Genomic DNA, 25,697 nt, shown 5'->3' with positions numbered 1-25,697 from the left:
TGTACTATTAATAAAAATTACATTTTGTTGTTACTATCCTATAATTATTATAATAATATTTTTATTATTAACATCGATGGTCGAACTCTTATTCTAACTAGTCTTCCAATTATTATTGACTCCCAAAAGTATTATTAACATTTATGTCAAGGTGCTTAAAGAGTATATATGTGACTTTCAAGATTTATCAATAATACTAATCTCACTATTTTTAGTATTGAATTGTGTACCTGTTCATACTATTTAGATCAATTATTCTCAAATCCATATCAGCTAAATCTATTGGTGTACCCTACAATTTTTACTTCGTTGAAAACAAACAAATCATTCAATCAAATAACTCTTTTAATTATAAATAGCTTTTAGTGATTAAGATTTATCTCACAACCCAAACTAATCTAGTTCTCTAACTGACACTGGCTATTTCTATCTTTTCCCAAATAAGATCTAATAGTGAGCTCTGATACCAACACTGTAGCGCCCCCTAAGCTAGCAGCTAACTAAACCAAGAGATTAACTAAATCAATAAGCACTAAGAATCTAAATCATTTACTTAGACATTCAATTAAGAAATCTGCTATAAAACTTAACCCAAAACTAACCCCGCTCTGAAATATATATACATGGACTTCTCTCAAATGATATATATACAATAGTCATTTTATTTGCAAATAGAATAAACAACATAATAAACATAGAAGAAGTTAACTAATTAACGGAGTCAACTCCTCGAAGCTTTCGCAACGCAACTCTGATCTGTCTCTGAAACTGAAAGTGGGAAAGGGTGAGCACATCATCCCTAGAAGGGGTGCCCGACATGAATAACATTTAACTTTAAAGAAATCATGAACAAGATTTGTAAAACAATTCATGTTTTCCTAAACATCAACAAGTGACCAATCCGGTTGAAATAAACAAAACATCTATATGGACAAACTCATTCTTCAAACAATATATATTAGTGATGCCGGGTTTTTCCACACCTACATAGCTATATTGATGCCGGTTCCACACCTAATAAGCATAAAAGCTGAATTCATGTAGATATAAATGAAGGAGCGTATCCTATATACCAAACGTGGAAATGCTTATTTCCAAAAACAATTCATAATGAAAAACATTATAAGTCCTTTCCAATTCATGGAAAGATTCAAAGAATCAACAGAACAAATCATAATACAAACTAAACAATGTATGAAATGCACGAATAGACAAAGCATGAGTTTGTAAAACATAAACTTTTGTAAAAAAACAAAAATGGTTTCAAAAGAGTTAAAAGTATTCCCACCTTTTTTGATGACAAGCCTCACATACCTTGAGATCCTCATTCCACTGGTTCATCCTTTGAATCGATAGTTGTTAATTAAGAGTAATTGTTAATCACACAAGCACTCTAAGAGATTATCCAAAAGGCTCATACAAGGCTCATATCATAATCTCATACAAGTCTCTAGTCATAGGCTAAGTGGAATGACTAATGGTTCTAGTTTTAATAATGGTTCTATAACATGGTATTAAGTGTTTTAGGCATAAATTAATATCTACTTATCCAAATGGGGTCAGATTGGGTGTCATCAGAAAGGCTTCGAAAAACCCTACAACTTTACAGAAGGAACGTAAAGCTAATTCGGACTATAAAGGGTCCAAAACATCAAAATACTAATATGTCCCTAAACCCAAGCCCATGGGCCTAATCCGGCACGGATCACTAACCAGCCCACTACCCATTTACTGATCCATCGGGTCAACCCATACCTGATCCATTAACCCGTTTCTCTAACCCACGACCCGACACGACTGACTTGGTCTGACTCGGCCATCTTCTTCAACAGTTCTCTGAAAATATTCTAAGTATTCACTTAAAACTCAACACGAGAGGTCATCTTCTAAGGCCTCTAGATTACGATATATAACTCCAAATTAATCAAGTTATAACTCATTAGAATTACGAGTTCATCCTATACAATTTATGCGTACTGAATATTTTCTATATCCTATTCTAACCTATCTAAATGATCCCATACATATTGATCATCGCGACTGTTTCTACATGGTATTGGCTGCGTCGACTACTTTTCTCTCACTGGTATCTCACTCGATACTCAACCAAACGAGACAAACCGTATATCAACATAAAGACCACCCGACGGACTACAATTATCATTTATAGGATAAGTCTAATTATGTCTCTAAGTTACCTAGAAAAGTTTATATTTTATGTCCAACGAAAAAAATACCACTACATGAAATCATAGATTTTCAAATATTAAGAACATGATTAATTTTGGTTATTATCAACATCAAAACACTACCCAATTGATGTAAACATACTAGGATCATCTAGAAACATTACCGTGATTAGTTTACAAGTTTTCATCATCATCATGGTTTATCATCAATCATCTTAATTAAACAACGTTACTTCTTCTTCTTCTCTCTCTATCCAAGTTAGACTCCCCTTTCATTCAAAAACAACTACTAATCATTTTTACTTCCCTCTACTGATATATACACTATCTCAATTTCAATGTCAATCTTTCAATCATCAATTACCAACCTATATATCCTATTTGGTTTCTCATAAGAACTCTATTTCTCTCTTAAAACTGCCATCACCTTTATTTATCTTATATATATATTTTTCTCTCAAACAAAACACCTCACACTTATTAACTAGCTCTCTGCCTTCCTCTCCTTCTATTTCCCTGTTTTCTCTTCAACTCTCCACCTCCACCTTCATTCACGTGAAGATGATAAGAAATCAAATTAATTAGTTTTAAGTTTCATAATTATTCTTTACACCATATTTACACCGTTAGTATTACCACCTTGACCTCATTACTAAGGGCTAACTATTTTACTAATGAAAGGTTCAACCAAAAACATAAGTCCGGTCCATGTAATTCAATGTCCAAAGTCAGGTCAATGTTATCGGTCAACAGCAACGGTCAACGGAAGGTTGACTAATTTCTACTCCAACTTTCGAGCTTCGTATCTTCTTCGTCCGGTATCTGATTTGCCCGTTATGGTAGTCCATTTTGCATAACTTTTCGATATCTATCTAATGATACTAATTTTATTTCCAAATTATTATTATATTATTTTTATTAATTATTGTTCACATTTAATTAATCGAGTTGGTAGAGGCTAAATCGTCTCGTTTCCTATGAGTAGGCTTGGGATCCGTCGTGGGCCTCGTAAAGTGTTGCAGGCGCCTTCTAGACAGAGAGGTGATGATATTCTTACACTACACCCTCGAAGAGTAGATGACCTTGTTGTGGATATGATTCTTTGGTTGACCGTGTCTTCCGAGATTTGACAGTGAAGGGATTCTGTGTAGAGCCTCAGTCCCCAAGTATGATTTACATGTTTCTTTGTAGTGATTGTTGCTACGGTAAAGCTCTGACTGGTATCAATAAAAGAGCAGCAACAGTTCTTGGCAGCAGATGTAACCAGAAGAGACTATATTGTCGTGGAAACAAAATATATTGGAAGGAATTACATGGGCGTCCATGGAAGCAAAGGGATTGGCTGGATGTGTAAACGAGTAAACTGTCCACGACCACAAGCTTTGGAGAAATGGATCAAAAAGTGGCCACAACTACGAACCTTGGCTGGTTGTGATCACGATCCCTGGCAGGGAGGAGTGGCGACTTCTGGAGAGAATGTTGAAGTGGTTTCTGGAGCGAAACATTGAAGCGGAGCGGCTTCTCGAGAGAATGTTGAAGCGGCTGCTAGAGCGAAACATTGAAACGGATCGGCTTCTCGAGAGAATGTTGAAGCGGCTTCTGGAGTGAAACGTTGAAGCGTAGCGGCTTCTGGATCTAAAAGCGTAGCGGCTTCTCGAGAGAATGTTGAAGCGGCTTCTGGAGCGAACGTTGAAGCGGAGCGGCTTCTGGATCTGGAAGCGGAGCGGCTTCTCGAGAGAATGTTGAAGCGGCTTCTGGAGCGAAACGTTGAAGCGGAGCGACTTCTGGCTCTGGATGCGGAGAGACATCTCCAGAGAATGTTGAGGCGGTTCCTGGAGAGAAACGTCGAAGCGTCTGCTGGAGAGAACTCCAGTGAAGGCGCCATTAACCCTTGACTTCGAAAAACGAGTTGATACTATATGTCGTATGGGAAGACGGCACACAAATAGTATTGGTCGGAAAGTCGTGCTTTTCTCCTCATGAAAAAGAATACGCTTCTTCTGTTTGATTTTCCCTTGCAACTCTCAGAGTCTTGACGGTTACAATGTTGAAGTCAGAGGCCGTGGTGCTGTCAAACTCGACATCCTTTAAGTGAACAGTGGCTAGGATTCCCCAGTTCCATCTATTAATCGTGCTTTCCAAGAGAGGTTGGGGTTTGGGAACGGCTTCACTGGCTGGAAACAACTGCTTTTCTGATACAGTGCGGTTGAGGGCTGCAGATGTCTTGACGCTGCACCTTGGAGAAATACAGAATCTCACATAAATGTTTCATCATAGACTGCACGATTTTGTGGACGGAGTCCCCAGAAATTATGCAGGAGGGTTGCTGATTTTCTTTGCCTCAATTTTGGAGAAGTCTTTCCTGATCTTCACGTGTGATGAAATTGGATTGTTGATTCCTTTCTACTGGGCGTTTAGGAGCAACGCGAGCATCTTCATATATAAAGGCGCGTCATGCTGAAGTGCCTGTGCTGGATGTTAAAAGTATTCCTTGTCAGCTCCATCTGGGTTTGACGTGACTCTTGTGGCGGCCGCTCCGTTAGTGTCTTGAGGAAAATAGGTATCTCTTTCTGAGTTGTAGCCATGTATGTCTGAGCCTTACGAGAACCTTTTGTATTTCCATCAAATCAACAGTGGTAAGAGGAGACCGGCTTCCTCTGGTTCCTCCAGTCTCTCGTCCTGATGGTGGAGTAGCGGAGGCTCTGGTGACGGTTGGAGGTGTCACACTTGAAGAAATGTTGGGGGTGGCGGCAACGTCTCCGGTTCTGGTGATCGGAGGTGTAACGCCTGAAAGAACATTTTCCGCACTGCTAGTGTTGACAGGTGACGTACTAATGCCACTAGAAGGAACGTTAATACCGAGGATGATTTCGGCGCTAGTGTTTTCAGGGTTTGTTGCTGATCCGAACCTGAGTTCTACCATCTTGAGATCGGGATTAAAAAATGAAATTGGAAATTGATATTGCAACCGAGAGATTAATCTCCCACTGCGGTCGCCAATTGTTTGTAGGTGAAAACTGCTTCTGCCGGTTTTGGTAAATTCGTGTGTGTGAATGAGAAACGAGTCTAGACCCTAAACAATCTACTGCACGGTAGTACTTTTGATTCGAGAGATCAATCTGTACAATCCTGGCCTAAACCAAGAGATTGTCGTTCCAGGATTGCTTCGGTCACAAAGTGAAGGAGAAGGGTTGGTCTTAGGTAGGGAAGCGAAGAGAGTGTTGAGACCAGAATTGTTGATTCTGAAGATGTAGTTGTTTATGACTTGTATCTGAAAGTAGAACTGGCTATCAGAATGGAAAGCTACCAGGTGATTTCTAGATATTGTGTTGTTGCCGACAAAAACTTGTTGTTTGGTGGAAATAGGTGAAGCCTATTTATACAAGTCATATTGAAACGTACCCTGGTCTAGTAGGAAGTGGAAACGATTGAGTGGTGGAAAAATAGAGTAATGTGTAACCGTCAGACAATATGCCTCCATGATGAAGAAAGTGAATTTATGTAACCGTCAGACATTATGCTTCCATGATGAAGGAAGTGAATTCGTTTACACCGTTACTTTTCACCACCACTAATTGTCCCACTTCATGACACTTTCTTATAACGGGCGCATTGCACGCTGCACGATGTAAACCTCTAGACCAATACCCTGATGAGCATCCCCCAGTTTGTGACATGTTTTATGTCTCGAGTGTTTTCGTGGACAACATGTAGCACTTTTCTACGTATGGAAAGTCAAAGTCAAGGGACTTACCGCAGGAAAATAACATGTAATACTATTAGGCTCATTTTGGCTGGTCGCCTAAAACTTGCCACAGGTTTTTCAGTTTGGTGGTGAACTTCGACGGCTGAGATCGCATCTCATGAAGGAGGGTAGCCGTTGATTATGGATACCTTGTGTTGGCGCCTGATAATGGCGCAATGGCGTATTGGTGCACGCCAGTGGCAATGTGGCACGGCTGGCATAGCTCGTGCATGCCAGTGGCACGGTGGTGCAAGTGGCGCCTGGCGTACCCATGACTACTAGATTTAGGCGGTTGGTCGCCTAAAACTTGCCACAAGTCTGTTATCTCGGTGGCGCACTTGAATGGCTGAGATTGTAATTCAGGAGAGAGGGTGGCCGCTGATTATGGCCACATTCTGTTGGCACCTGTTAATGGCATAATGGCATGGCCAGGCCTGTGGCGTTGTAACATGGCCAAAGCTAGGATTTGGCTCCGTGGACAAAGTTAGGGCTTGGCGGCGTGGCCAAGGCTAGGATTTGGCGTTGTGGCCGAAGTTGGGGCTTGGCGGCGTGGCCAAGGCTAGGATTTGGCGGCGTGGCCAAAGTTAGGGCTTGGAGCCGTGGCCAAGGCTAGGATTTGGCGGCGTGGCCAAAGTTAGGGCTTCGCGGCGTGGCCAAGGCTAGGATTTGGCATCGTGGCCAAAGTTAGGGCTTGGCGGCGTGGCCAAGGCTAGGATTTGGCGACATGGCCAAAGTTAGGGCTTGGCGGCGTGTCCAAGGCTAGGATTTGGCAGCGTGGCCAAAGTTAGGGCTTGGCGGCCCGACCAAAGCTAGGATTTGGCGTCGTGGCCAAAGTTAGGGCTTGGCGGCGTGGCCAAAGCTAGGATTTGGCGCCGTGGCCAAAGTTAGGGCTTGGCGGCGTGGCCAAGGATAGGATTTGGCGATGTGGACAAAGTTAGGGCTTGGCGGCGTGGCCAAGGCTAGGATTTGGCATCGTGGCCAAAGTTAGGAATTGCCACGGGTGGCATGTTTGGTGTGTCGTTTGGCATGTGCACCTGACGTTCTTGTTTTGGCATGTTTGGCATGTTGTTAGTTTGTTGGCGCGGTTTTGGGAAGCCAACATGGTATGGCGACCTCTTGACACATTTTCCACCTCTTTTAAAGTTGTGGCAGGTTTAGAGCAACCTGATTGGTCGATTGAAAAAGGGGGTCGGCAGGCAACATGGGGTCGGCCTCATTCTAAATGCGTGTGGCGCATTTTGAGCGACCTTATTGGTCGATGGAAAGAGGGCCGACAAGCTAGGGCGTGGCCACACTTTCAGTGCGCTGTGGAGAATTTAAAGCAACCTGATTGGTCAATGAAAAGGGGGTCGTCAAGGTAGGGCGTGGCCACACTTCCGGTGCACTGTGGAGGATTTAAAGCGACCTGATTGGTCGATGGAAAGGGGGGTTGGCAGGTAACATGGGGTCGGCCTCATTCTAAATACGTGTGGCGCATTTGGAGCGACCTGATTGGTCGATGGAAAGAGGTCCGGCAATCTAGGGCGTGGCCACACTTCCAGTGCGTTGTGGCGGATTTAAAGCGACCTTATTGGTCAATGGAAAGGGGGCCGACAAGCTAGGGCGTGGCCACACTTCCAGTGCGCTATGACGGATTTAAAGCAACCTGATTGGTCGATGGAAAGGAGTCCGGCAAGCAACATGGGACGACCTCATTCTAAATGCGTGTAGGGAATTTGGAGCGACCTGAATGGTCGATGGAAAGAGTGCCGGAAATCTAGGGTGTGGCCACACTTCCAGTGCGCTATGGAGGATTTAAAGCAACCTAATTGGTCGATGGAAAGGGGGACCACAAGCAACATGGGTCCGACCTCATTCTAAATGTGTGTAGCGCATTTAGAGCGACCTGAATGGTCGATGGAAAGAGGGCCGTCAAGCTAGGGCGTGGCCACACTTCCAGTGCGCTCTGGCGAATTTAAAGCGACCTGATTGGTCAATGAAAAGGGGGCTGGCAAGCTAGGGCATGGACACACTTCCAGTGCGCTGTTGAGGATTTAAAGCGACCTGATTGGTTGATGGAAAGGGGGGTCGGCAGGCAACATGGGGCCGGCCTCATTCTAAATACGTATGGCGCATTGGAGCGACCTGATTGGTCGATGGAAAGAGGGCCGGAAAGCTAGGGTGTGGCCACACTTCCAGTGCGCTGTGGCGGATTTAAAACGACCTGATTGGTCGATGGAAAGGGGGCCGACAAGCAACATGGGGCCGACCTCATTCTAAATGCGTGTAGCGCATTTGGAGCGACCTGAATGGTCGATGGAAAGAGGGCCGGCAATCTATGGCGTGGCCACACTTCCAATGCGTTGTGGCGGACTTAATTGCCTAGTTTGGCTAAGCATAGTTTCGACCAACGGGGTCTAATATACTGCGTAGGCGCGAAACCCTAATTTTACAAATCAGTTTAATATTTGAATCTTGTGAATTATCACAAAATTGATTGAATTTTGTGTGTTGACACAGAGTTCTTTAAGTTTATTGCCAGAGAGCAGTATGCTTTCAGATTTAATTTTTATGCAAGGACCTTAACCTTGATACTTGGAAATTCGTGCTACTTTGTTGCGAGTGAACACAAATTGTCATGCCATATCAATATTAAGGGTTTAGCCGGGGAACATAGCACAGAAAGCATTCAAAGAAACTTATATTAATTGAATAATATAGGCAGGGTGTCGAAATTTACAGAATATCTGGGATTGTTGCTATATGCACCATTCTGGATAAATTTCATGTGAATATATTGAGTTGCTCAATAAATGCGCCAGTGAAGAGGTCGAACACTCGTCACTTTTGCATGGCTCCGTTTCTTTGCAAAGTGACGGCACACTGAATGCAGGGTTTTACAAATTTAGCCCTGAACTAAAAACCACCGTCAACAATAGGGTTTTCCCTAAATGTTTTATCACAATTCTCAACCCATTTGGTAAATTACCCAACCCATGTTTCATCGCTTTGTGGATAATGGTAAAACCCAGAATTCCTAACGAAAATTAAAAATCAGGAGGTGAACTTTTAATCTATTAAATCCCTAGAAATAAACGAACATAAGTTGCAATAACAGAATAATAGTGAAACTATTGAGGGAGATAAGGGAGAGAATTAATCTATGAGAATAGGACCTGAATGATATTTACGATGATGCCTGAGAAAAGGATCATAACACCAAGAGAAAGAACCACAGCTGATGCTGCGATTTCCATGGCTGAGTTCAATCTCCGAATTTAATCTACCGGGTCTTGTTTGTTGACCGGTCAAGATAAATAAACGAACAATGATTAATCTTTTTCGAAAATGGTTGATGGTTATCCGGTTTTTATGATGAAAACGGCTAACCATTAGCCGTCCCTGGATTTCTCTGGAAAAAAATCACAAGAGCTAGGCCCTTCCCAGGATGAGGTGTAAAAGCATTTGAAAAGAGGTTAGGCATCTCCATAAGACCTGGTCTAAGAGTAAAGAGAAAAGGGAAAGCTATGTGTCAACAGACAGTACAGTTACAGGTAATACAGTTGTAATAATAGAAAATAGAAAAGGTGATTAACACCTGAGTCTTTACTCATACGTGTGTTTCACACACACTCATTCTCACAGAATCCTTGCTCTTAAAAAACAAAAAAACTAACTGCCTTTACGGGATCTGCGAGAAGCTAGAGAGTTTTACCGCCAAAAACTCGGAAAGACTTTCCGGAATCTACCCCCACAATGACACGGTGTACTTGCCCCACAACGGTATTGCTCATCTTCTTCTTCTTCGTTCTTCTTCTTATTATTATTATTATTACTGTCCTTTTCCTCGTCTTTTTGTTATCCACCTTCCTCTTCCTTTTCTTCGCTATTCTCATGACGAATATTTCCCCAAGTCCCCTTCACCTTCTTCTTTCCAAATTTAATCTCTCTATAAATATCTATGCTAGGGTTCCAATTGGTGCAAACTCTCTCTATGAATATCTATGCTTGGGTTCCAATTGATGCAAACAAAATTTTAAGCTGGCACTGGTGACAGTAATTCTACCTCCTTCATATAAGAAAATTAAAGGTAGTTCTTTCACTGTTCTTAATTTCTCTATTCTGTTCTGTTTCAATCGAACTTTAAGTTTTATATTTTTAAAAGTCGATTTTTTTCAGAAACTCTGTTCTAGGGTTTTAACGAAAATTGGTGCCGTTACTTTTATACTTTACTGTTTGATTAGATATCAGTGATTTTCAATGGAGAATCTCAAAGGAGGGAGTAATTTATGTAATGAGGATTTAATGTCTCAAGAATATGAGGAGGATAACACTGACTCTGGTTTGGGTTCAGATGATGATATTAATTTGTCAGAATCGGGTGAAATTGGGGAAGAATTATGTCAAGTAGGGAACCAATGTTGTAGTATTCCTATTGAGTTATATGAGCTTGAAGATTTAACTCAAATTCTTTCGCTTGATACATGGAACAATTGTTTAACTGAGGAGGAGCGTTTTGGTCTTGCTGAATACCTTCCTGCTTTAGACCAGGACGCGTTTACTTGTATTATGGAGGAGCTGTTTAATGGTAACGATTTCAATTTTGGAAGCCCTTTGATGAAGTTTTTCAATATGTTGAAGGGAGGGTTATGTGAACCGAGTGTTGCACTTTATAACCAGAATTTGAATCTCTTGATGAAAAACAAACATTACCACACACTTAAGAATTATCAGAACTCTATGGTGTCTAGGCTTACGCACGCCAAGGATGCATGGAAGAAGAACTACAATGGGTGTGGCGTTGATGAGAGGTTTCGTGTACTGAATTCGACTAACCCTCGAAGGAGTTCGATGTTTGAAAGTATGGAACATTCAGGGTCGGAGAGTGATTCTTTACAGAGAGATGAAGTTGATGATGACTTGTGGACCAATAGCATGAAAAGTTGTGGGTCAAAGATGGGTAATCCTGCTTTGTATAGGAAAAATTGTGGGAAAGGGATCTTAAAATATACTGGATCCAAGGTCCCTCTAGTGAAAGAATATGGTTTACATTTACATTCTGTTGCTAGGAGCCGGTCATCCCAAGATCATGACAAAAAGGCCACTATTATCCGATTCTCTCATCTGCCTCCAGTTGAAGATCGTATTAGGAGTGCAAAAAATAGATCTCATCAGCTAGTTTTCAGTGGATACGGAGTGGACTACTTGAGAGGAAGTCAAGACTTCGACTCCACCATGAATCAGCCGAGAAAAGGTGATGGCTGGGGTATCGGAAACAAGAAATGGAAGATGGGGCAGGAGTTCCAAAGTGGTGGTATAAACAATGCTGGTCACAGTTCAAAAGTTAAGCCATTCAGCAGTTATTTTCCTCAAGGGAATGACAGGTTTGTTTCTTCCTATTTTAGGGACAGTACGTCACAAAAGAAGATCAAAAGGGGATTCGTTAATAAAGGAGGAGATTACATGCAAAAACGGAGAGGCATGGTTACGCTCACTGATAGTTCCGAAACAGAATCAGAGTCGTCGGATCAGGATGGTATAGAGGAGGATATTGATAATTCGATAAGGACCTCAAGTTATACGTGTGATGCATTCGCAGGTTGCCATTCTGCTATGGTGAAGTCAATGCCAGCACATATGGAGGCTAACTTGTACAAAAAGCGGAATTTTAACGAGACTAAGCATCCATCTAAAATTCTGAAAGTTGGAAAGCACAAGGGTAAGAAGAGGGATTCTTGTTACTCGGATAGCATTCCTAACAATATGGTAGAGAATGGCCATATGCTGCTTGACTACGGTCAAAAGTGGCAGCCTCCAGCAAAGAGAAAACCGAAAGGAAGATTTGATGGTGACCATTATGTCCTTCAGTCTAATACCATGCACAATTATAGCGATGGAGAAAATGAGTTGCATGTAACACCTAATTTAGCAGATGATCATTTGGTGGTTGATAGATTTGGGAAGAAAGATCATGAAATGCCAAAGATGCCTTTGTTTGGGTGCAACTCTTTGACAAAGAATATGAAACAGGGTGAAAGGAGAGTGAAGGTTGATTTTGATTCTTTGATCCAATCAGGGACATCTGAACCATTTGTTGTAGAGAGTGAAAGGGTCGACGCTGAGCTAGAAACATCACCAATGAAGTCTTACACTTTGGTAACACCCACAATTCACACTGATTTCTCATTCTCAGTTATACATCTACTTTCTGCTGTCCGTGTGGCAATGCTTACTCCACTAGAAGAAGATTTCTCAGAGATTGGCAGACATATGGAGAAGAGCTATGAGAACGTGGATGCATTTACTCCTACACAACCTGGTAAAAGATTGCCTTTTCTCACTGCTCAAGAAATCATCAATCGTGTGAGAGTTAACCCTGGAGACCCTTGTATTCTTGAAACACAAGAACCACTTCAAGATTTAGTAAGGGGAGTGCTGAAAATATTTTTATCTAGAACAGCACCATTAGGAGCGGAAGCTTGGAAGACGCTGGTGTCATTTGAAAACACCAAGAAAGTTTGGTCGTGGATTGGTCCCAGGCGGTCGGATCCTAACATTGTTTTAGAGGAGACGTCGTCTATGGCTTGGGGTCTTCCACACAAGATGCTTGTGAAATTAGTCGATTCCTTTGCTGATTGGCTGAAAAAAGAGCAAGAGGCCCTTCAGAAAATAGGAAGCCTTCCACCACCACCTTTGATGTATATGAAACCCAATGCAGACGAGAAGGAGAGGTTTAAGAACCTAGGAGCTGTTAGGAATGTTATCACCATTAGCCCAAGTTCTGAAGAAGCGAAGGCGCATTTCCGTAAGGAGGAATATGTTAGGTATTTTGTGCCCTACAGAGCCTTTTTATACACAGCCGCCGATGGTACTAAATCTGCAGTTGCTCCTATGAGTAGGTTCGGTGGTAAAATGACATCAAAAGTTCGGGAACATTTTATGCTTAAATCTGATCGGCCACCATGTTTTACAGTCCTCCGTGTTGTGAGAGATGCAGCTTCTAGATTGCCTAGTGGTATTGGCACCAGGGCAGATGTTTGTGCTTTAATTAGAGATTCACAGTATATTGTGGAACATGTTTCTGATTTTGAACTAAATCAAGTTACTAGTGGCGTCTGCACTACGAACTCGATCCTTGTGTTCGGTATCGTAGTGATAAAAAGTTGTGGGTTTATTTACACAAAGATCGAGATGAAGAAGAATTCGTGGATGACGGTACCTCGTCTACAAAGACTTGTAAGAAACCAAGAAAACTCCTTTCAGAGGCAAGGGAAGGAACACCAAATCAAGGAGATGAGGTTTTATGTGATGGGTCTATGTCGAATTGGGTGGAATATAGTGAACCACTTGTAGGCTCATTGGCGCAGGAGTATGTCAGATAGCAGGCCTGGCTGGTCTTTAAAAAAGAACTGCAAGTTTCAGTAGAGGTCATCCACCAACTTCTCCCATAAATTAGTGTCTTTTTGTTTCAGACTCTAGGTTTATCTTAGCTCTTTGACCTGTATATTATTGAACTTCGCTTCAATACATTATATTGAATTTTGGATATTCCTGGTAAAAATTAAGGTTTGGTGATCATTTTCATCTTTTCTTGTTAGTAAATTTGCCATCTTCTCAAGGACTTGTTGCTTTCAGTTTTAACTGAACTATGTAAGAACCTCATATCGGTGTTCTGTTCAACCCCATGAAACCTTGACCATCTTACACTCATATTAGTCGGTGTTCTGTTCAACATATCAAACACAACTTCCAGCACAACAGCAACTAAAATTTGATGACAATGTGAAAAACATGAATCATTTCTTGCATCAGCAATGACTCAAAATAATGTCTTGCGCCTTTTAATACAAAATCACACTCAATTAAGAAAATGGTGGTTCATGAAGTGGTTCACTCAATTAAGAAAATGAAAACTAAAAATGGAGGTCTAGGAATTATGATGGACATGTCCAAGCCATTGACAGGGTCAATTGGAACTTTTTACTCCAAACCCTTTCTGCTTTTGGTTTCAGTAAGGAGTGGTGTAGTTTAATCCATCAATGTGTGTCTACTGCATCAATTGCAGTGCTTCTAAATGGCACACCAGGTAATTTTTCCACTCCTACAAGAGGGTTAAGGCAAGGAGATCCACTATTCCCTTACCTCTTCCTAATCTGTATGGATGTTTTCTCTAGGCTCCTTTCAGCAAAAGAAAAAACCAAACATATAAGTGGCATAAAAATATCTAGGCATAGTATCCCAATCTCCCATCTTCTTTTTGCAGACGATTGTCTGTTGTTCTCTAAAGCGAGTCTAGTTAATTGTAAAAATCTTTTAAATATCATTAACCAATTTAGTAATGCATCTGGTCAGCTCATAAATTTTTCTAAGCCGGGCATTTTCTTTAGCAAAAGAATTCATTCTAAATTTCAAAGAATTATGATTAGAGTCATTAGACTTATGAAGATTAAGAAAATTAGCATTACTGACTCTTTTATTTAGGAGCTCCTTTATTTATTGTTAGATCAAAAATCAAGACTTTTAATAAGATAGTCACTAATTCAGAAAACAGAGCTCAAAGTTGGAATGGCACAACTTTAGTTCAAGCAAGTAAAAAAGTCCTAATTAAATCTGCTTTATCTAGCCTTCTCATATACCAAATGGGGTGTTTTTCTTTGCCAATGAAAATTACTGATAAAATAGATGCAGTCCAAAGGGACTTTTGGTGGGGTAAACAAAAAAACTCTAAGAGTTACTTTCCCAACAGTTGGGGCTTTATGTGTAAATCAGTTGAAGTAGGTGGTCTAGGCTATAATGAAGCAAATAAAATGAATAAGGCAATGATTGCTAAACTTGCTTGGAGAATTGCAACTCAACAGAACACCCTTTTAGGCTCTGTTCTAAAGAACAAATACTTTAAAAACTCAACTATTTTCCATGCCAAAAAATATTACAATGCTTCGTGGATATGGGGATGCATTATGCAGGGGTATCTCTAATCCACAAATTCAATTGTTGGGAGGTAGGCGGCGGTAGGTCTATCAACATTTGGACTGATAAATGGATACCAGGTATGGAACAAAACCTAATGTCTTACTGTGGTTCTAAACAAAATCTCTTAACACTTGTATCTGAGTTGTTAGACTCAAATACCAAAAAATGGAATGTATCGAAAGTTAAAAGTAGCTTTGCTTCGGAAATTGTTGATATGATTCTAGGAATTAGAATTTTCACAAATCTGAATGGTACTCTGAAACAAGATATATTACGTTGGCTGCTTACTAACGACGGAAACTTTACAGTTAAATTTATGTACAAAAAACTGAAAAATCCTTCATTTGATTCCATTAATACCGATATAATTGCTTTCTGGAAATCCTTTTGGAATTTGAATGTATCGCAAAGAATTAAAATCTTCTTATGGAAGTGTATCCATAATGCCTTGTTAGGAAAAAACTGAGTGAACATATGGATGATATAGATACGACTTGCATATTTTGTGAGCATGATTGTGAATCTTTAAAGCACTTGTTTTTTGATTGTCCTTATGCTAAATCTGTGGCCTTACTGCCTCCTGTTGTGGGTATAACATAAAAGTAACTTAGATTATTCTTTTGCTCAAATGTATTCTAACTGGATAGCAGGTATATATAATAACTCTGAGATAGAAATCATGGCTACTAAATGTTGGTTGATTTGGAAGGAAAGATGTCTGAGAATCTTTGAATCCAAATCAACTACAAGCATTCAACTGTCTCTTGTTGTTCAGCGGCATTTGGCTTTTTGGTCTCCTCTGAGACAATCAAAACAGGGAGTTACTTCCCTTTATGTTTTACATAGACATTGTGACATAAATGCTAGTAGATGGTCAAAACCCCAAGTAAACCAACTCAAAATAAATTTCGATGCTTCTTGGATTGTTTCTTCTACTCCTGCTGGATATGGTATAATTCTGCGTTGTGATACAGGTGGTGCAATCCAAGCTACAGCTGGAATTTTCAGGGCATCCACAGCAGAAGAAGCAGAGACTCTGAGCATGCTGGAAACAACAAACTGGGCAAAAATAATGGACTTAAAGAACTTCTGGGTGGAAGGTGATTACCAGCGGCTAATCTTTTATGTTCATGACAAGCAGAGCAACATTTTTTGGAGAAACCAAGCCATAGTCTCTGAAACGGTGCAGATTCTAAAGACTTGTGGTAATTTTTTGGGGTTTATGTTTAAGAACAGGAAAGGCTATGAAGTGGCAAACATTTTGGCCAAAAAAGCGCGTAAACAAGGAATTCATAAACAACAATGGTTGTTGATGCCACACTTTTTAAATTCTGCTTTATCATCGGATGTATGTTTTTCTAATCCAGTTACTAGTTCTAGATTACAAAATGGGGTTAACAATGGGGTTAACATTATGTTGGTAGACACAAATATCTCAAATCAGTTTGACGAGGAAACCAACATTTTGGAAAATCCCATGTAACTCTTTGCTTTTCAATATAAGTAACTTTCAAGAAAGAAAAAAATGCAAAATCACACTCAAAAATCCCTATACGTAGATCTACATAATCCACTCAATAGAAAGCATTGGATTTCAAATAAATTGAAACTCCTACGCAGCCGAAAGAATAAAGCTATATGTTCGTAGCAAATATCAAAGATATGTACTTCACCCTCCAACTTCTTTCTAAACTTAACAAGATACGTGGACGAGAGAGTACATCATACGAGCTATTTATCTGTACAAGCCCTATTTTTTACTTCTATTTTCCCGGGAATCTCATCTCTCTTCTGTTTTTCGCTTTATTCACTTTAATTAATAGCAGTGAGAGGAAGTCTAGAGTCTCTCAACGACTGAGCGCTGATCTCGTATGGCCCTGATAAATGCTTTACATCCCCCCCATTTGCATGCTTGCCTGACTTTGCTTCCCAAAATGGCTTCAACAACTCCTCAAATGCCGGAGTTCTGAGTTCTTCGATGGATGACATGCTTGGTAGATTGTACGATCTCTTTCTTGGGGTTGAACAAGATGGCTCATCCACCTGAAAAAGTAAGTTGAAAATGGGTTAGTTTTATAAAGTTGAGAAAAGTGGATTAGTTTTATCAAGTTGGAAATGGATTCTTTCAGACAAATTAATTAAAGAAAACGATCACAAACATAAAGTACAACTCATACCGTGTACTCCTTCTCAAGACAGTTTCCTGCATTGTCTGTGATCTCAACAATCTTGTGGTAGTGACCACTCTTCAGTTCCCTCATATCCTCACAACAAGGATCAACCATAGAACTGATGTTCCCACGTGCCTCATGATCAAGTTTTAATGAATCTGCAAAAGCCCTTATTTTAATCTGCAAAAGTCTTATTAAAAGTATAGCTTGGTGATGAAAAAATGAACTTCCCGCTCAAGGAACTTACGGTCAATAGATGAAAGGAGACTCTTGTTTGCAATATCTACATCTTCAAGAGAAGATGAGGCAGCAGCAGATAGTCGACCACGAAGAATCTGGTTGGCTTCCATTCCGCTCCTACCAGAGAAGAATAATATTGATATTTAGTACTCGTGTAGGTCTTTTACCTCATAATTAAACTTATATTGCACTATAAGCTATACAATACGTAACTTACCGAACAATTGAATCTACAGATGCAGCATTGGCTTTCTCCACACTAATGAGGGACTCTTGTGCATCTTTCCATTGTTGTGCACCCATTTTTGCCTTGGTCATACTGCAATTGTCATAAAGAATTAATCCATTTATGCCTCGTTATAAAGAATTAACCCCACCAAGAATATAAGAGAAGTTTATTTTGGTGGCGTCTCGTTATATAGTAGTTCTTACCACTGCTTAAGAACTTCGTCCAAATCATTCTTTCCACTGTCAACTGCAGCAGTATCCTCGCAATAATTAGTTTCCGTTTTTTCCATGTAAGTTGTCCACTCTCCTTTAACAGACCCAGTGAAATCTTGCATTGTTGACACTTCTTGACGTAATTCATCAGTTCTGCACAATGCACTCTCTCGAAGACCGGCAACTGCTGTCTGAACCTGATAAAAGCAGTAGCTGAAGAGTTAGCTTTCACAATCACTTGGCATGGAACTTAATTATGATGAGAAAGCCATATTCTGGATAACTCTTGCAGGTGCCCAACATAAAGCAGGAACAAGCTAAGGCGGCCAGCAGACTTAGTTGATCGGTGTTATTACTAGTCTAGGTCTTAAAAAAAATACTAAACAACAAATTGTAGAAGTTTCCTGTGTTGGACACATACCAGCTTTTTCTTCCTTGCACTTGAACTTGCTAGTAGCTCTGCTACTTTCGCTAAAAGTTGTTTTTCTTCATTAGCCGCGCACTCCTACATAGCATCTAAAAATTCAAAACTATCCAAAAGGGAAGTTATTTTACCAAAGAAATAAATCAAATGGAAGAAGTTGCACCTCGTATTTCTGTTCAAGGTCGCACAATTTCTGGTCATTGGCAGTTTGTGATTCTTCCACTATCTGAGACAATTTTGAAGCATGTACGTCTAATGTCTGGAAGAAGTTTACTGTAATTCTGGAAATAGACCGAGTGGTTTCCACTGCTCTGGAGTATCCCTATACGCAAGTCATGGGGTTTAGATTAAGAAACTGAAAGTTACTGTCAGTAGCTCAGAGATGCAGTTAATGAGACAAGACATATCATTTACTGACCTCACGCTGTTGCTGTGCATACGATGTCAGCTTATCCCCTTGATTGGAGAGGCTACTTTGAAGTTTCGTAAGTAGAACGTCAGCCTCTTTAGCCACGCCCTTCAAAAGCTGACCCCCAGTAAAATAGTGATCAGCACAGATATAATTGATAAGGATGCTGAGAGAAAACTGATGTGTATGTCTCATCTATTTTAGGTTTCACCAAGCTCAAGAGTAGATGAACTTACATCCTCAAGGGCAGATGAGTGTTTAGAAACCTCTAAATTCATGTTCGCAAAAGTTGAACTAGAATTTCCATCAAGTTCCCCTGCTAGATCATCTAGAGTTTTAATTCCTGAATTATACATGGTTTGTAGCTTTCCAACCCGTCCTCGAAGTTCTTCAGTAGCCTATAACAGAGATAAATGAAAAACAGTAAGTTCAGCTCTATTTTCAATCAAGAATTCAAGATTCTAGGTACATTCACCCATTATTAAATATGTCATACATCTGCCTTTGTGGAAACAAAAGAATGCATATCTTCCTCCATTTCTTTAAGTTGTTGTTCCTGCTGCACCACAGAAGCTGACACTGTCTTGTGCAAGACCTCAAGTTGCTGAGTCAATTGAGATTGGAATTTCTGGACAATATTTCTGTTTCCATCTTCTATTTTATCTTTGCGCTCTACAAAACACCACATGGAAAAGTAAAAGGTAAGGTATATGCTACTATTCCAGTATTCATTATATAAGAAAACATGGGTACAAACCAATTTTGGCGAACAATCCTGACACATCTGATGCTGCATTCTCTAGTTCTGATCGAAGCTCAAATGCCCTTTCAACAAGGGCTTTTTCTGCAAAAACGACAAAGGATGTCAATAAGGAGAGAGAGCAAGAAAAGCAAGAATGTAATAGTAAGCATAAACCAAGGGTACTGAGACTACTAGGCAAAAGGACATCATGCATGCACAAAACAGAGGTTGAGGGGTGGGGGATATGAACTTATGAAGAGGAAATCCAGATTAAGTATCCAACACCGAAGTTTTCTTGGGTACAGAAGAAATAGGAATCTCCGCTGCTCATATGCATGAATAAGGTAACGGAAGAAATTAGATAGCTTCGCGCTCACCTGCTCGAAGGAGATTAGAGATCAAAAATTCTTTTTCTTTGATGGTTGCATTTGCTTGTCTATATCTCTCTTCTAGATCGAAAAGTGCATGTTCAGTATTTTCGAGTTTTTTCTGCGAGCAAAAAGTAACAAAAAAATATAATAAGTTTTTGCACTGCAGAGAAGAAGCAAAGAACAAAAAAGTTCGAGCATAACCGCTCCAAAAGCAAATTACCTGAGTTTTTTCGAGTTTTTCACTCAACTCTGCTGTCAACAATAACTGAGCATTATGAAGGTCCTGGAGCCCTTCCAATTGCTGTTCAGAACGTATCAATAATTGGTGAGAAAACTCCACATCAATTACTGGTAGTTAAACTCTACTTAAGGATGTTATATGTTCTTGCATTATGTTAGAACATATTACATCCTGTTTCAATTACTGACAACTGTAGCGGTACCTTGTCCTTGAATTCCGAATTAAGTTCCATGCGCTCTATTTTCTCAGCCATGGCCTGGAGAGTAGTTAAAATGATTAACTTTCTAAAGACCTTGAACAAAATATACAAATTCATGATATACCTAACAGTAATACCTTTTTCTCAGCTTCTTCTTGAAGATATCGATCCCGAGGGATATAGATACCATTCTTCTCTCTTGCAGCATAAACCTCTGAAGATAGAAAGATAGTGCATATTGGAAGCTAGAAATTTATTTCCATAAAGATACGGCATTTGGCAATCAACATATATCATTTAATGTTATTATTATTCTTCAAAGGGAAACAATTAAATTTAACTATGATCAAACATCAAGCAAGAAGAGCTTAATAACCTTGCTTAAGGCGGTCAATCTCGGAGTACAAATCCTTGATTACTGCAGATTTCATCATCTTCTGATTCACCTGGAAATAGTTTGGAGAGATTGGAACAGTCAAGGTTTGACGTATGAAGGAAACTTGGAGATCAAGAAGTTATAATTTAAAGATGGACCATCAACTATAAATCAAATCACTGACCTCAGGCTTGTTCTTGATATTTTTAGCGCGGTGTGCATAATCTAGGGTACTGAGAGTCTCTTCCAAACAGTGGATGGAGGGTGATACAGTGGCAATTATGCATGTCTTGGTTTTCCCTCCCAAGGAATCCCGCAGTAATCTTGTCAACTTGCTGTCCCTGATGTCAACCAATGCTCTTAAGAGGTTACTTACCTAGTCCATTATTCACATTAATGTTTCAAAAGTAGCAATAGAACACTTGAGCTGAAATTAGAGATACCTGTACGGAACATGTCCGGAGTGCTCAACAAGCGCATTAATGACTCTGCCTAGTGTAAGCAAGCTTTTATTAATCTCTCCAGCTTCTCTTGCTCTACCCTGCAAACAAAGATGCCCATGTAAAGTCTAAAAACAACAGCATCTGTAGGAGCCCCGAGTAATTTGAAGTTTCAGTAAGATATAACAAATAATGAATATGTCTCATAACTAAGTACTAGACATGTTTAACAAGTCGTAATATCGAATGAATGGGCATAAGTAATAATCGGTACCTCTCTCGCACCAGAACGTGAAATGTTCTCAGACCCAGCAAGATCAACAAGGTTAAGCTTTCCACATTTGATTAGCTCTTCTCCTTCAGGCGTGCACTCCTTTATGTGAATGGTGATTGAAAATATAGAGTGAGAACGACTACTTTGCTTGTTAAGAAGAGTTTCTGCAGTTTTCCTCTTCGCAGACCCTTTTTCCAATACTTTATATATTTCACTTGCAGTAGTCACTATCTCTTCTTCCAGACCTCTTACAAAAACACCCCCTTTCCCATCTTCCATGAGGGCGATTGGCTTTTTCGACTTGTCATCAACAAATCTTGATATTTCTTCTGGAGCCAAAAGATCACTTATCTCTTCATTGTACAACTCCAGGAATGTTACTTTCATGCTGTACTCAGCATTCTGGGCTTCAAGTATATCGAAAATTTCCCTAACAGATCTAGGTATGACACCAGCATCACTTGGAAATTCCCCATTCTATAAATTTAAAAAAAAAAAAAAAATTATAAGAAACCGCTATAGCCTGTAAGTCAATCAAATGTACTTAAGTTTCTAACAGATCTAGGTATGACACCAGCATCACTTGGAAATTCCCATTCTATAAATTTAAAAAAAAAAAAAAAAAAATTATAAGAAAACCGTTATAGCCTGTAAGTCAATCAAATGTACTTAAGTTTCTATATAATCAAAATCATACTTAAATTTCCCTAACAGATCTAGGTATGACACCAGCATCACTTGGAAATTCCCCATTCTATAAATTTAAAAAAAAAAAAAAATTATAAGAAAACCGCTATAGCCTGTAAGTCCACAAATGTACTTAAGTTTCTATATAATCATCTATATAATCAAAACCATACATAAGAACAACGAGAGTACCTTGGCTTTCTTCCCTCCCCCTTCCATAGTGTACGTTTTCCCAGTCCCTGTTTGACCATAGGCAAAAATTGTGCAGTTATAGCCTTCTAGGACTTCATTCACAATAGGAGAAACAGCTTGCTCATACAAGTCTTGTTGTTGGGATGTTGGACCAAAGACCTACACATGACATGAGTCTTATTAGCCGTAATCCTCCACAACACAAGTATGATTCTGAAGATAAGTCAAATAATAAGTCTCAGAATCTCACACCTTATCAAATGCAAATGTCCTGTCAATTTGTTTGTTTGCTATATTCTGAACTGCATTCACTTCTCTTCTATTCTCATTACAGGAAATCACTACAGGTGTATTAACCCTCATTTCATCATCACTTAAAGGCCTGTAAAACACAAAACACCACCAACATTCAAATTAAAACCTCCAAAAGCAATGAACAAACTTGTACATAAAAAATAAAATAAAATCAATCTATAATTTGATACTAGTTTTCTTCTTGTTTTACCTGCATCGAAGTAGAACCTGAACATTAACTCCTTTATCTTTATCGTGTTTATGACTAGAATTTCCGTCTCCTGACCGCAGATCTCTTGTCGCCTTATCAGTTGAACGAGGTGTTTGTGAAGGCGATAAAGATACTAATCTCCTCAGCTGCGTTTGTGGATCCATCTATAAATTTGTTTCACAGATCTCTAAAAACGTCTGCAAAATTCAACCAATACAGTCCACCGTTAGTACCAAACCAGTCTTAACAAAAAAAATAAAAATAGTAATCAAACTTTAATAAGATCCATCAAGATGAGAGAACGATTCGATCGAATAACGGATCAATGACCTAATAATCTTAAACAACAACTTAAGTCATTACAAACAAACTTACTGCCAAATGCCGGCCGATTCAACAACTTGGAAATGTAGACGAAAATTCCAAAACTTTTTTACAAATTTTGTGGAATAAATGAATTGCAGAAGAAAGAAATGATTCAAAGAATTTTAGACAGAGAGAAGAGTTTTAAAAGAGAGAAACTGAAGTATGATTCTCGTCTTGTACTATAAAATGGAGTAGCAAGACACGGGATAGAGAGAGAGAAAGAGAGGAGGTGGAGCCAAACTAATTATACCGTTAATGAAAAGTTAAGAATTAAACGACTAAGTAACTAACGGCGTTAAGTTTCCGGTTTCTATTTTTTTTTCTTTTTTTTTTTCTTCTTTCTGACCGTTAGTCCGATACCAACAAATTCCTCAGTAGCAATTTTTCATACCTTTAATTTAAATTTCAACGAATAAGAAAAAAAAAACTCCGAAGTTTTGAATTTTAAAAGAGTAATAATGATAGACGTACCGAAGTAAGCAATCGTGGAATGTACAGCGAGAGGAATGAACGGTCACAGATAAGCGTGTTTAGCATTTGGAGGAGATGTGGGGCAGGTGTGGGTACCACCACCCTCTCACACGGTATATTTTCTTGGGTCACTTGATCATTTTTTATTTTAAAATCTTCAAAACCACTTCCTAGTTCGAAGGAATTTTTATATACAGAAAACCCGTCCACGTATTTAAAATTTCTTTAGTCTAGTCTAGTCTTTATATTTGTAGGGGGAAGACGGCAACCACGTTGTTAGACCGTCTTTTGTTCCTTTCTTTTTCCATCTGCCTTTTGTCTTTCACTCTTCAGGAAATTTGATTGATTCGAGTCTGTTCTACTCTTCTGGAAATTATATGGGGATACCCGTCCTACTAAGAGCAACTGCAGTGGACGACTAAATCCAAATTTGGTGTCGAGTGGGTTGGTGTAGTGGGACGGACCATCGATCAAAATTTGATCAAAGAGTAAAACTCATACCAAATTTGGTCAGCGATCAAGACCAAACCCAAATATAGTCGGGTGTTTATATAATGTCCGCCTACCCGACGGGCGTTGGTATAATGTCCGCATGTAGCCGCGCGTTCGTAAAGTTAACGCCTGATGCAGGGCGTTGGTATAATGTCCGCCTGGATGGGACGTACGTAAAGCTAACGCCGGACACCCAGGCGTACATAAAGTTAACGCCTCTCTTGGGGCGTTGATATAGTCATGATCCCACCAGTAACTAGTTTTGAAAACTTTGCTTGGGGCGTTGTCTTTATCAACGCCCCTTTTTTTTTTTTTTTGAATCCGGGCGAACGTATAATCTCCGTCCCACACACCAGGCGTTGCTATAGTTCACGCCCCATACCAGGCGTTATCTTTATCAACGCCCCATATCAGGCGTTATCTTTATCAATGCCCCATGCCAGGCGTAATCTTTATCTACGCTGGACGATGAAGCGGACTTTATATCAATGCGCGACCAAATTTACTCGTCACCCGCTACGCCACAGGACGGACTAAACCCAAATTTGATCTTTTTTTCTTTGGTCTTTAGTTATACTCGCACCACTGTGGACGCTCTAAGGGCTCATACCATCTCATCAATCCAACGGTTAGGATCGTTTAATATTTTTTGTCATGTATGAAATGGTATCAGTCCTTAGTAGGACTGGCATCCCCTTTATAAATTGTGTAATGTTTTTTTCCGTTCGTTTTTAAGAACTGGGGTCTATCTCATATCAGAGGAACATAAGAAATGTATTTACACTGCAAATGCGTCGCCAAACATTGAACTACGGTTGAATTTTGGACAAGTTAATTATCAGATGAATTCAATGGAGATACTAGACAAATGACGTTGGTTGGAGGCTAAAGATTTTAAGATAGAAATGTTTCTAACACATAATCAAGTTTGAATAACAAAGACTTTGAACCTAACATCGTACAGAATCATCAGCAAATTGATTTGGATCTACGTATATATCAGAATTAATGATAGACATAGGATTAAAACTTACTAGATTTTTAGCGGTGCTATGTAATTTCTTTTTCTATTTTTTTTTTTTGATAACAAAGGAATTTATTAATTAAACAGTTCTAGGCACTGCAAGCCTGAGTAGCAAAGAATTAAACCACAAAGAATAATTTCCATACTCTTCTAATAAGAGTTTGTTACTTCTGACCTTTTTTGCAACATTGTCTGCAAAATTATTTAAATCTCTCTTAGCATGAGAGATTTTACAAACTTGAAATGAAGAAATAAGAGTTTTTATTCTATTGATGAGGTGATTGTTCTCCCATCTGACCTGGACTCTATTAGTAACAAGCGACTGCACCACAATTTCAGCGTCTGCAATTATATGAACTTCATTGATTTGAAGTGTGTTAATCCAACTCAGAGCTTCCAAAATCGCCATGCATTTTGGAGCCTCTGGATCTATCACTCCATCTGCATATGATCCTTTAACTCCATCACAGCTTCCTGCACAAGAAAACAACACCATACCAGTGCCAGCAGTGCTAGTCAAGTAATCAAATGAAGTATCAATATAAACCTTTGTAATATATGTCGTATGGATAACTTCAGAGTTAATCTGAGGCTGAACAGACAAGGTATTGTTAGCCGCATAAAAGAAATTCTGCAAATGAAATTGAATTCTAGTAACTGTAGAGACATGATTGAGAGTTTTGTTTTGGAAGACATTTTCACATCTCTCCTTCCAAATAACCCAAGTGGAATTTAAATTATTGTCC

At 39.5% G+C, this 25,697-nt stretch overlaps 1 protein-coding gene and 1 pseudogene across 1 annotated transcript; one reads left to right on the top strand and one right to left on the bottom strand.

Annotated features, from left to right (window-relative positions):
* The first annotated feature begins 9,765 nt into the window (after positions 1 to 9,765).
* On the top strand, positions 9,766 to 13,531 carry LOC113322569 (annotated as a pseudogene).
* Positions 13,532 to 16,349: 2,818 nt separating this feature from the next.
* On the bottom strand, positions 16,350 to 23,178 carry LOC113321386 (kinesin-like protein KIN-5D). The gene is made up of 23 exons (XM_026569294.1): positions 22,974 to 23,178; positions 22,599 to 22,795; positions 22,346 to 22,475; positions 22,094 to 22,252; positions 21,215 to 21,691; positions 20,944 to 21,041; positions 20,685 to 20,841; positions 20,501 to 20,570; positions 20,262 to 20,338; positions 20,128 to 20,181; positions 19,905 to 19,985; positions 19,691 to 19,802; positions 19,329 to 19,415; positions 19,068 to 19,243; positions 18,808 to 18,969; positions 18,581 to 18,688; positions 18,326 to 18,484; positions 18,160 to 18,243; positions 17,730 to 17,935; positions 17,515 to 17,616; positions 17,305 to 17,414; positions 17,064 to 17,215; positions 16,350 to 16,929 (listed from the first exon to the last, which is right to left on the bottom strand). Exons 2-23 carry the CDS (start codon positions 22,760 to 22,762, stop codon positions 16,699 to 16,701), a joined length of 3,156 nt encoding a protein of 1,051 aa, XP_026425079.1. The 5' UTR covers positions 22,763 to 22,795; positions 22,974 to 23,178; the 3' UTR covers positions 16,350 to 16,698.
* Positions 23,179 to 25,697: the final 2,519 nt, after the last annotated feature.

Source organism: Papaver somniferum, chromosome 11, assembly GCF_003573695.1.
Source record: "Papaver somniferum cultivar HN1 chromosome 11, ASM357369v1, whole genome shotgun sequence".
Lineage (NCBI taxonomy): Eukaryota > Viridiplantae > Streptophyta > Magnoliopsida > Ranunculales > Papaveraceae > Papaver > Papaver somniferum.
Note: the sequence above shows the minus strand (reverse complement) of the source record. Positions and strands in the feature narration are given on the sequence as shown.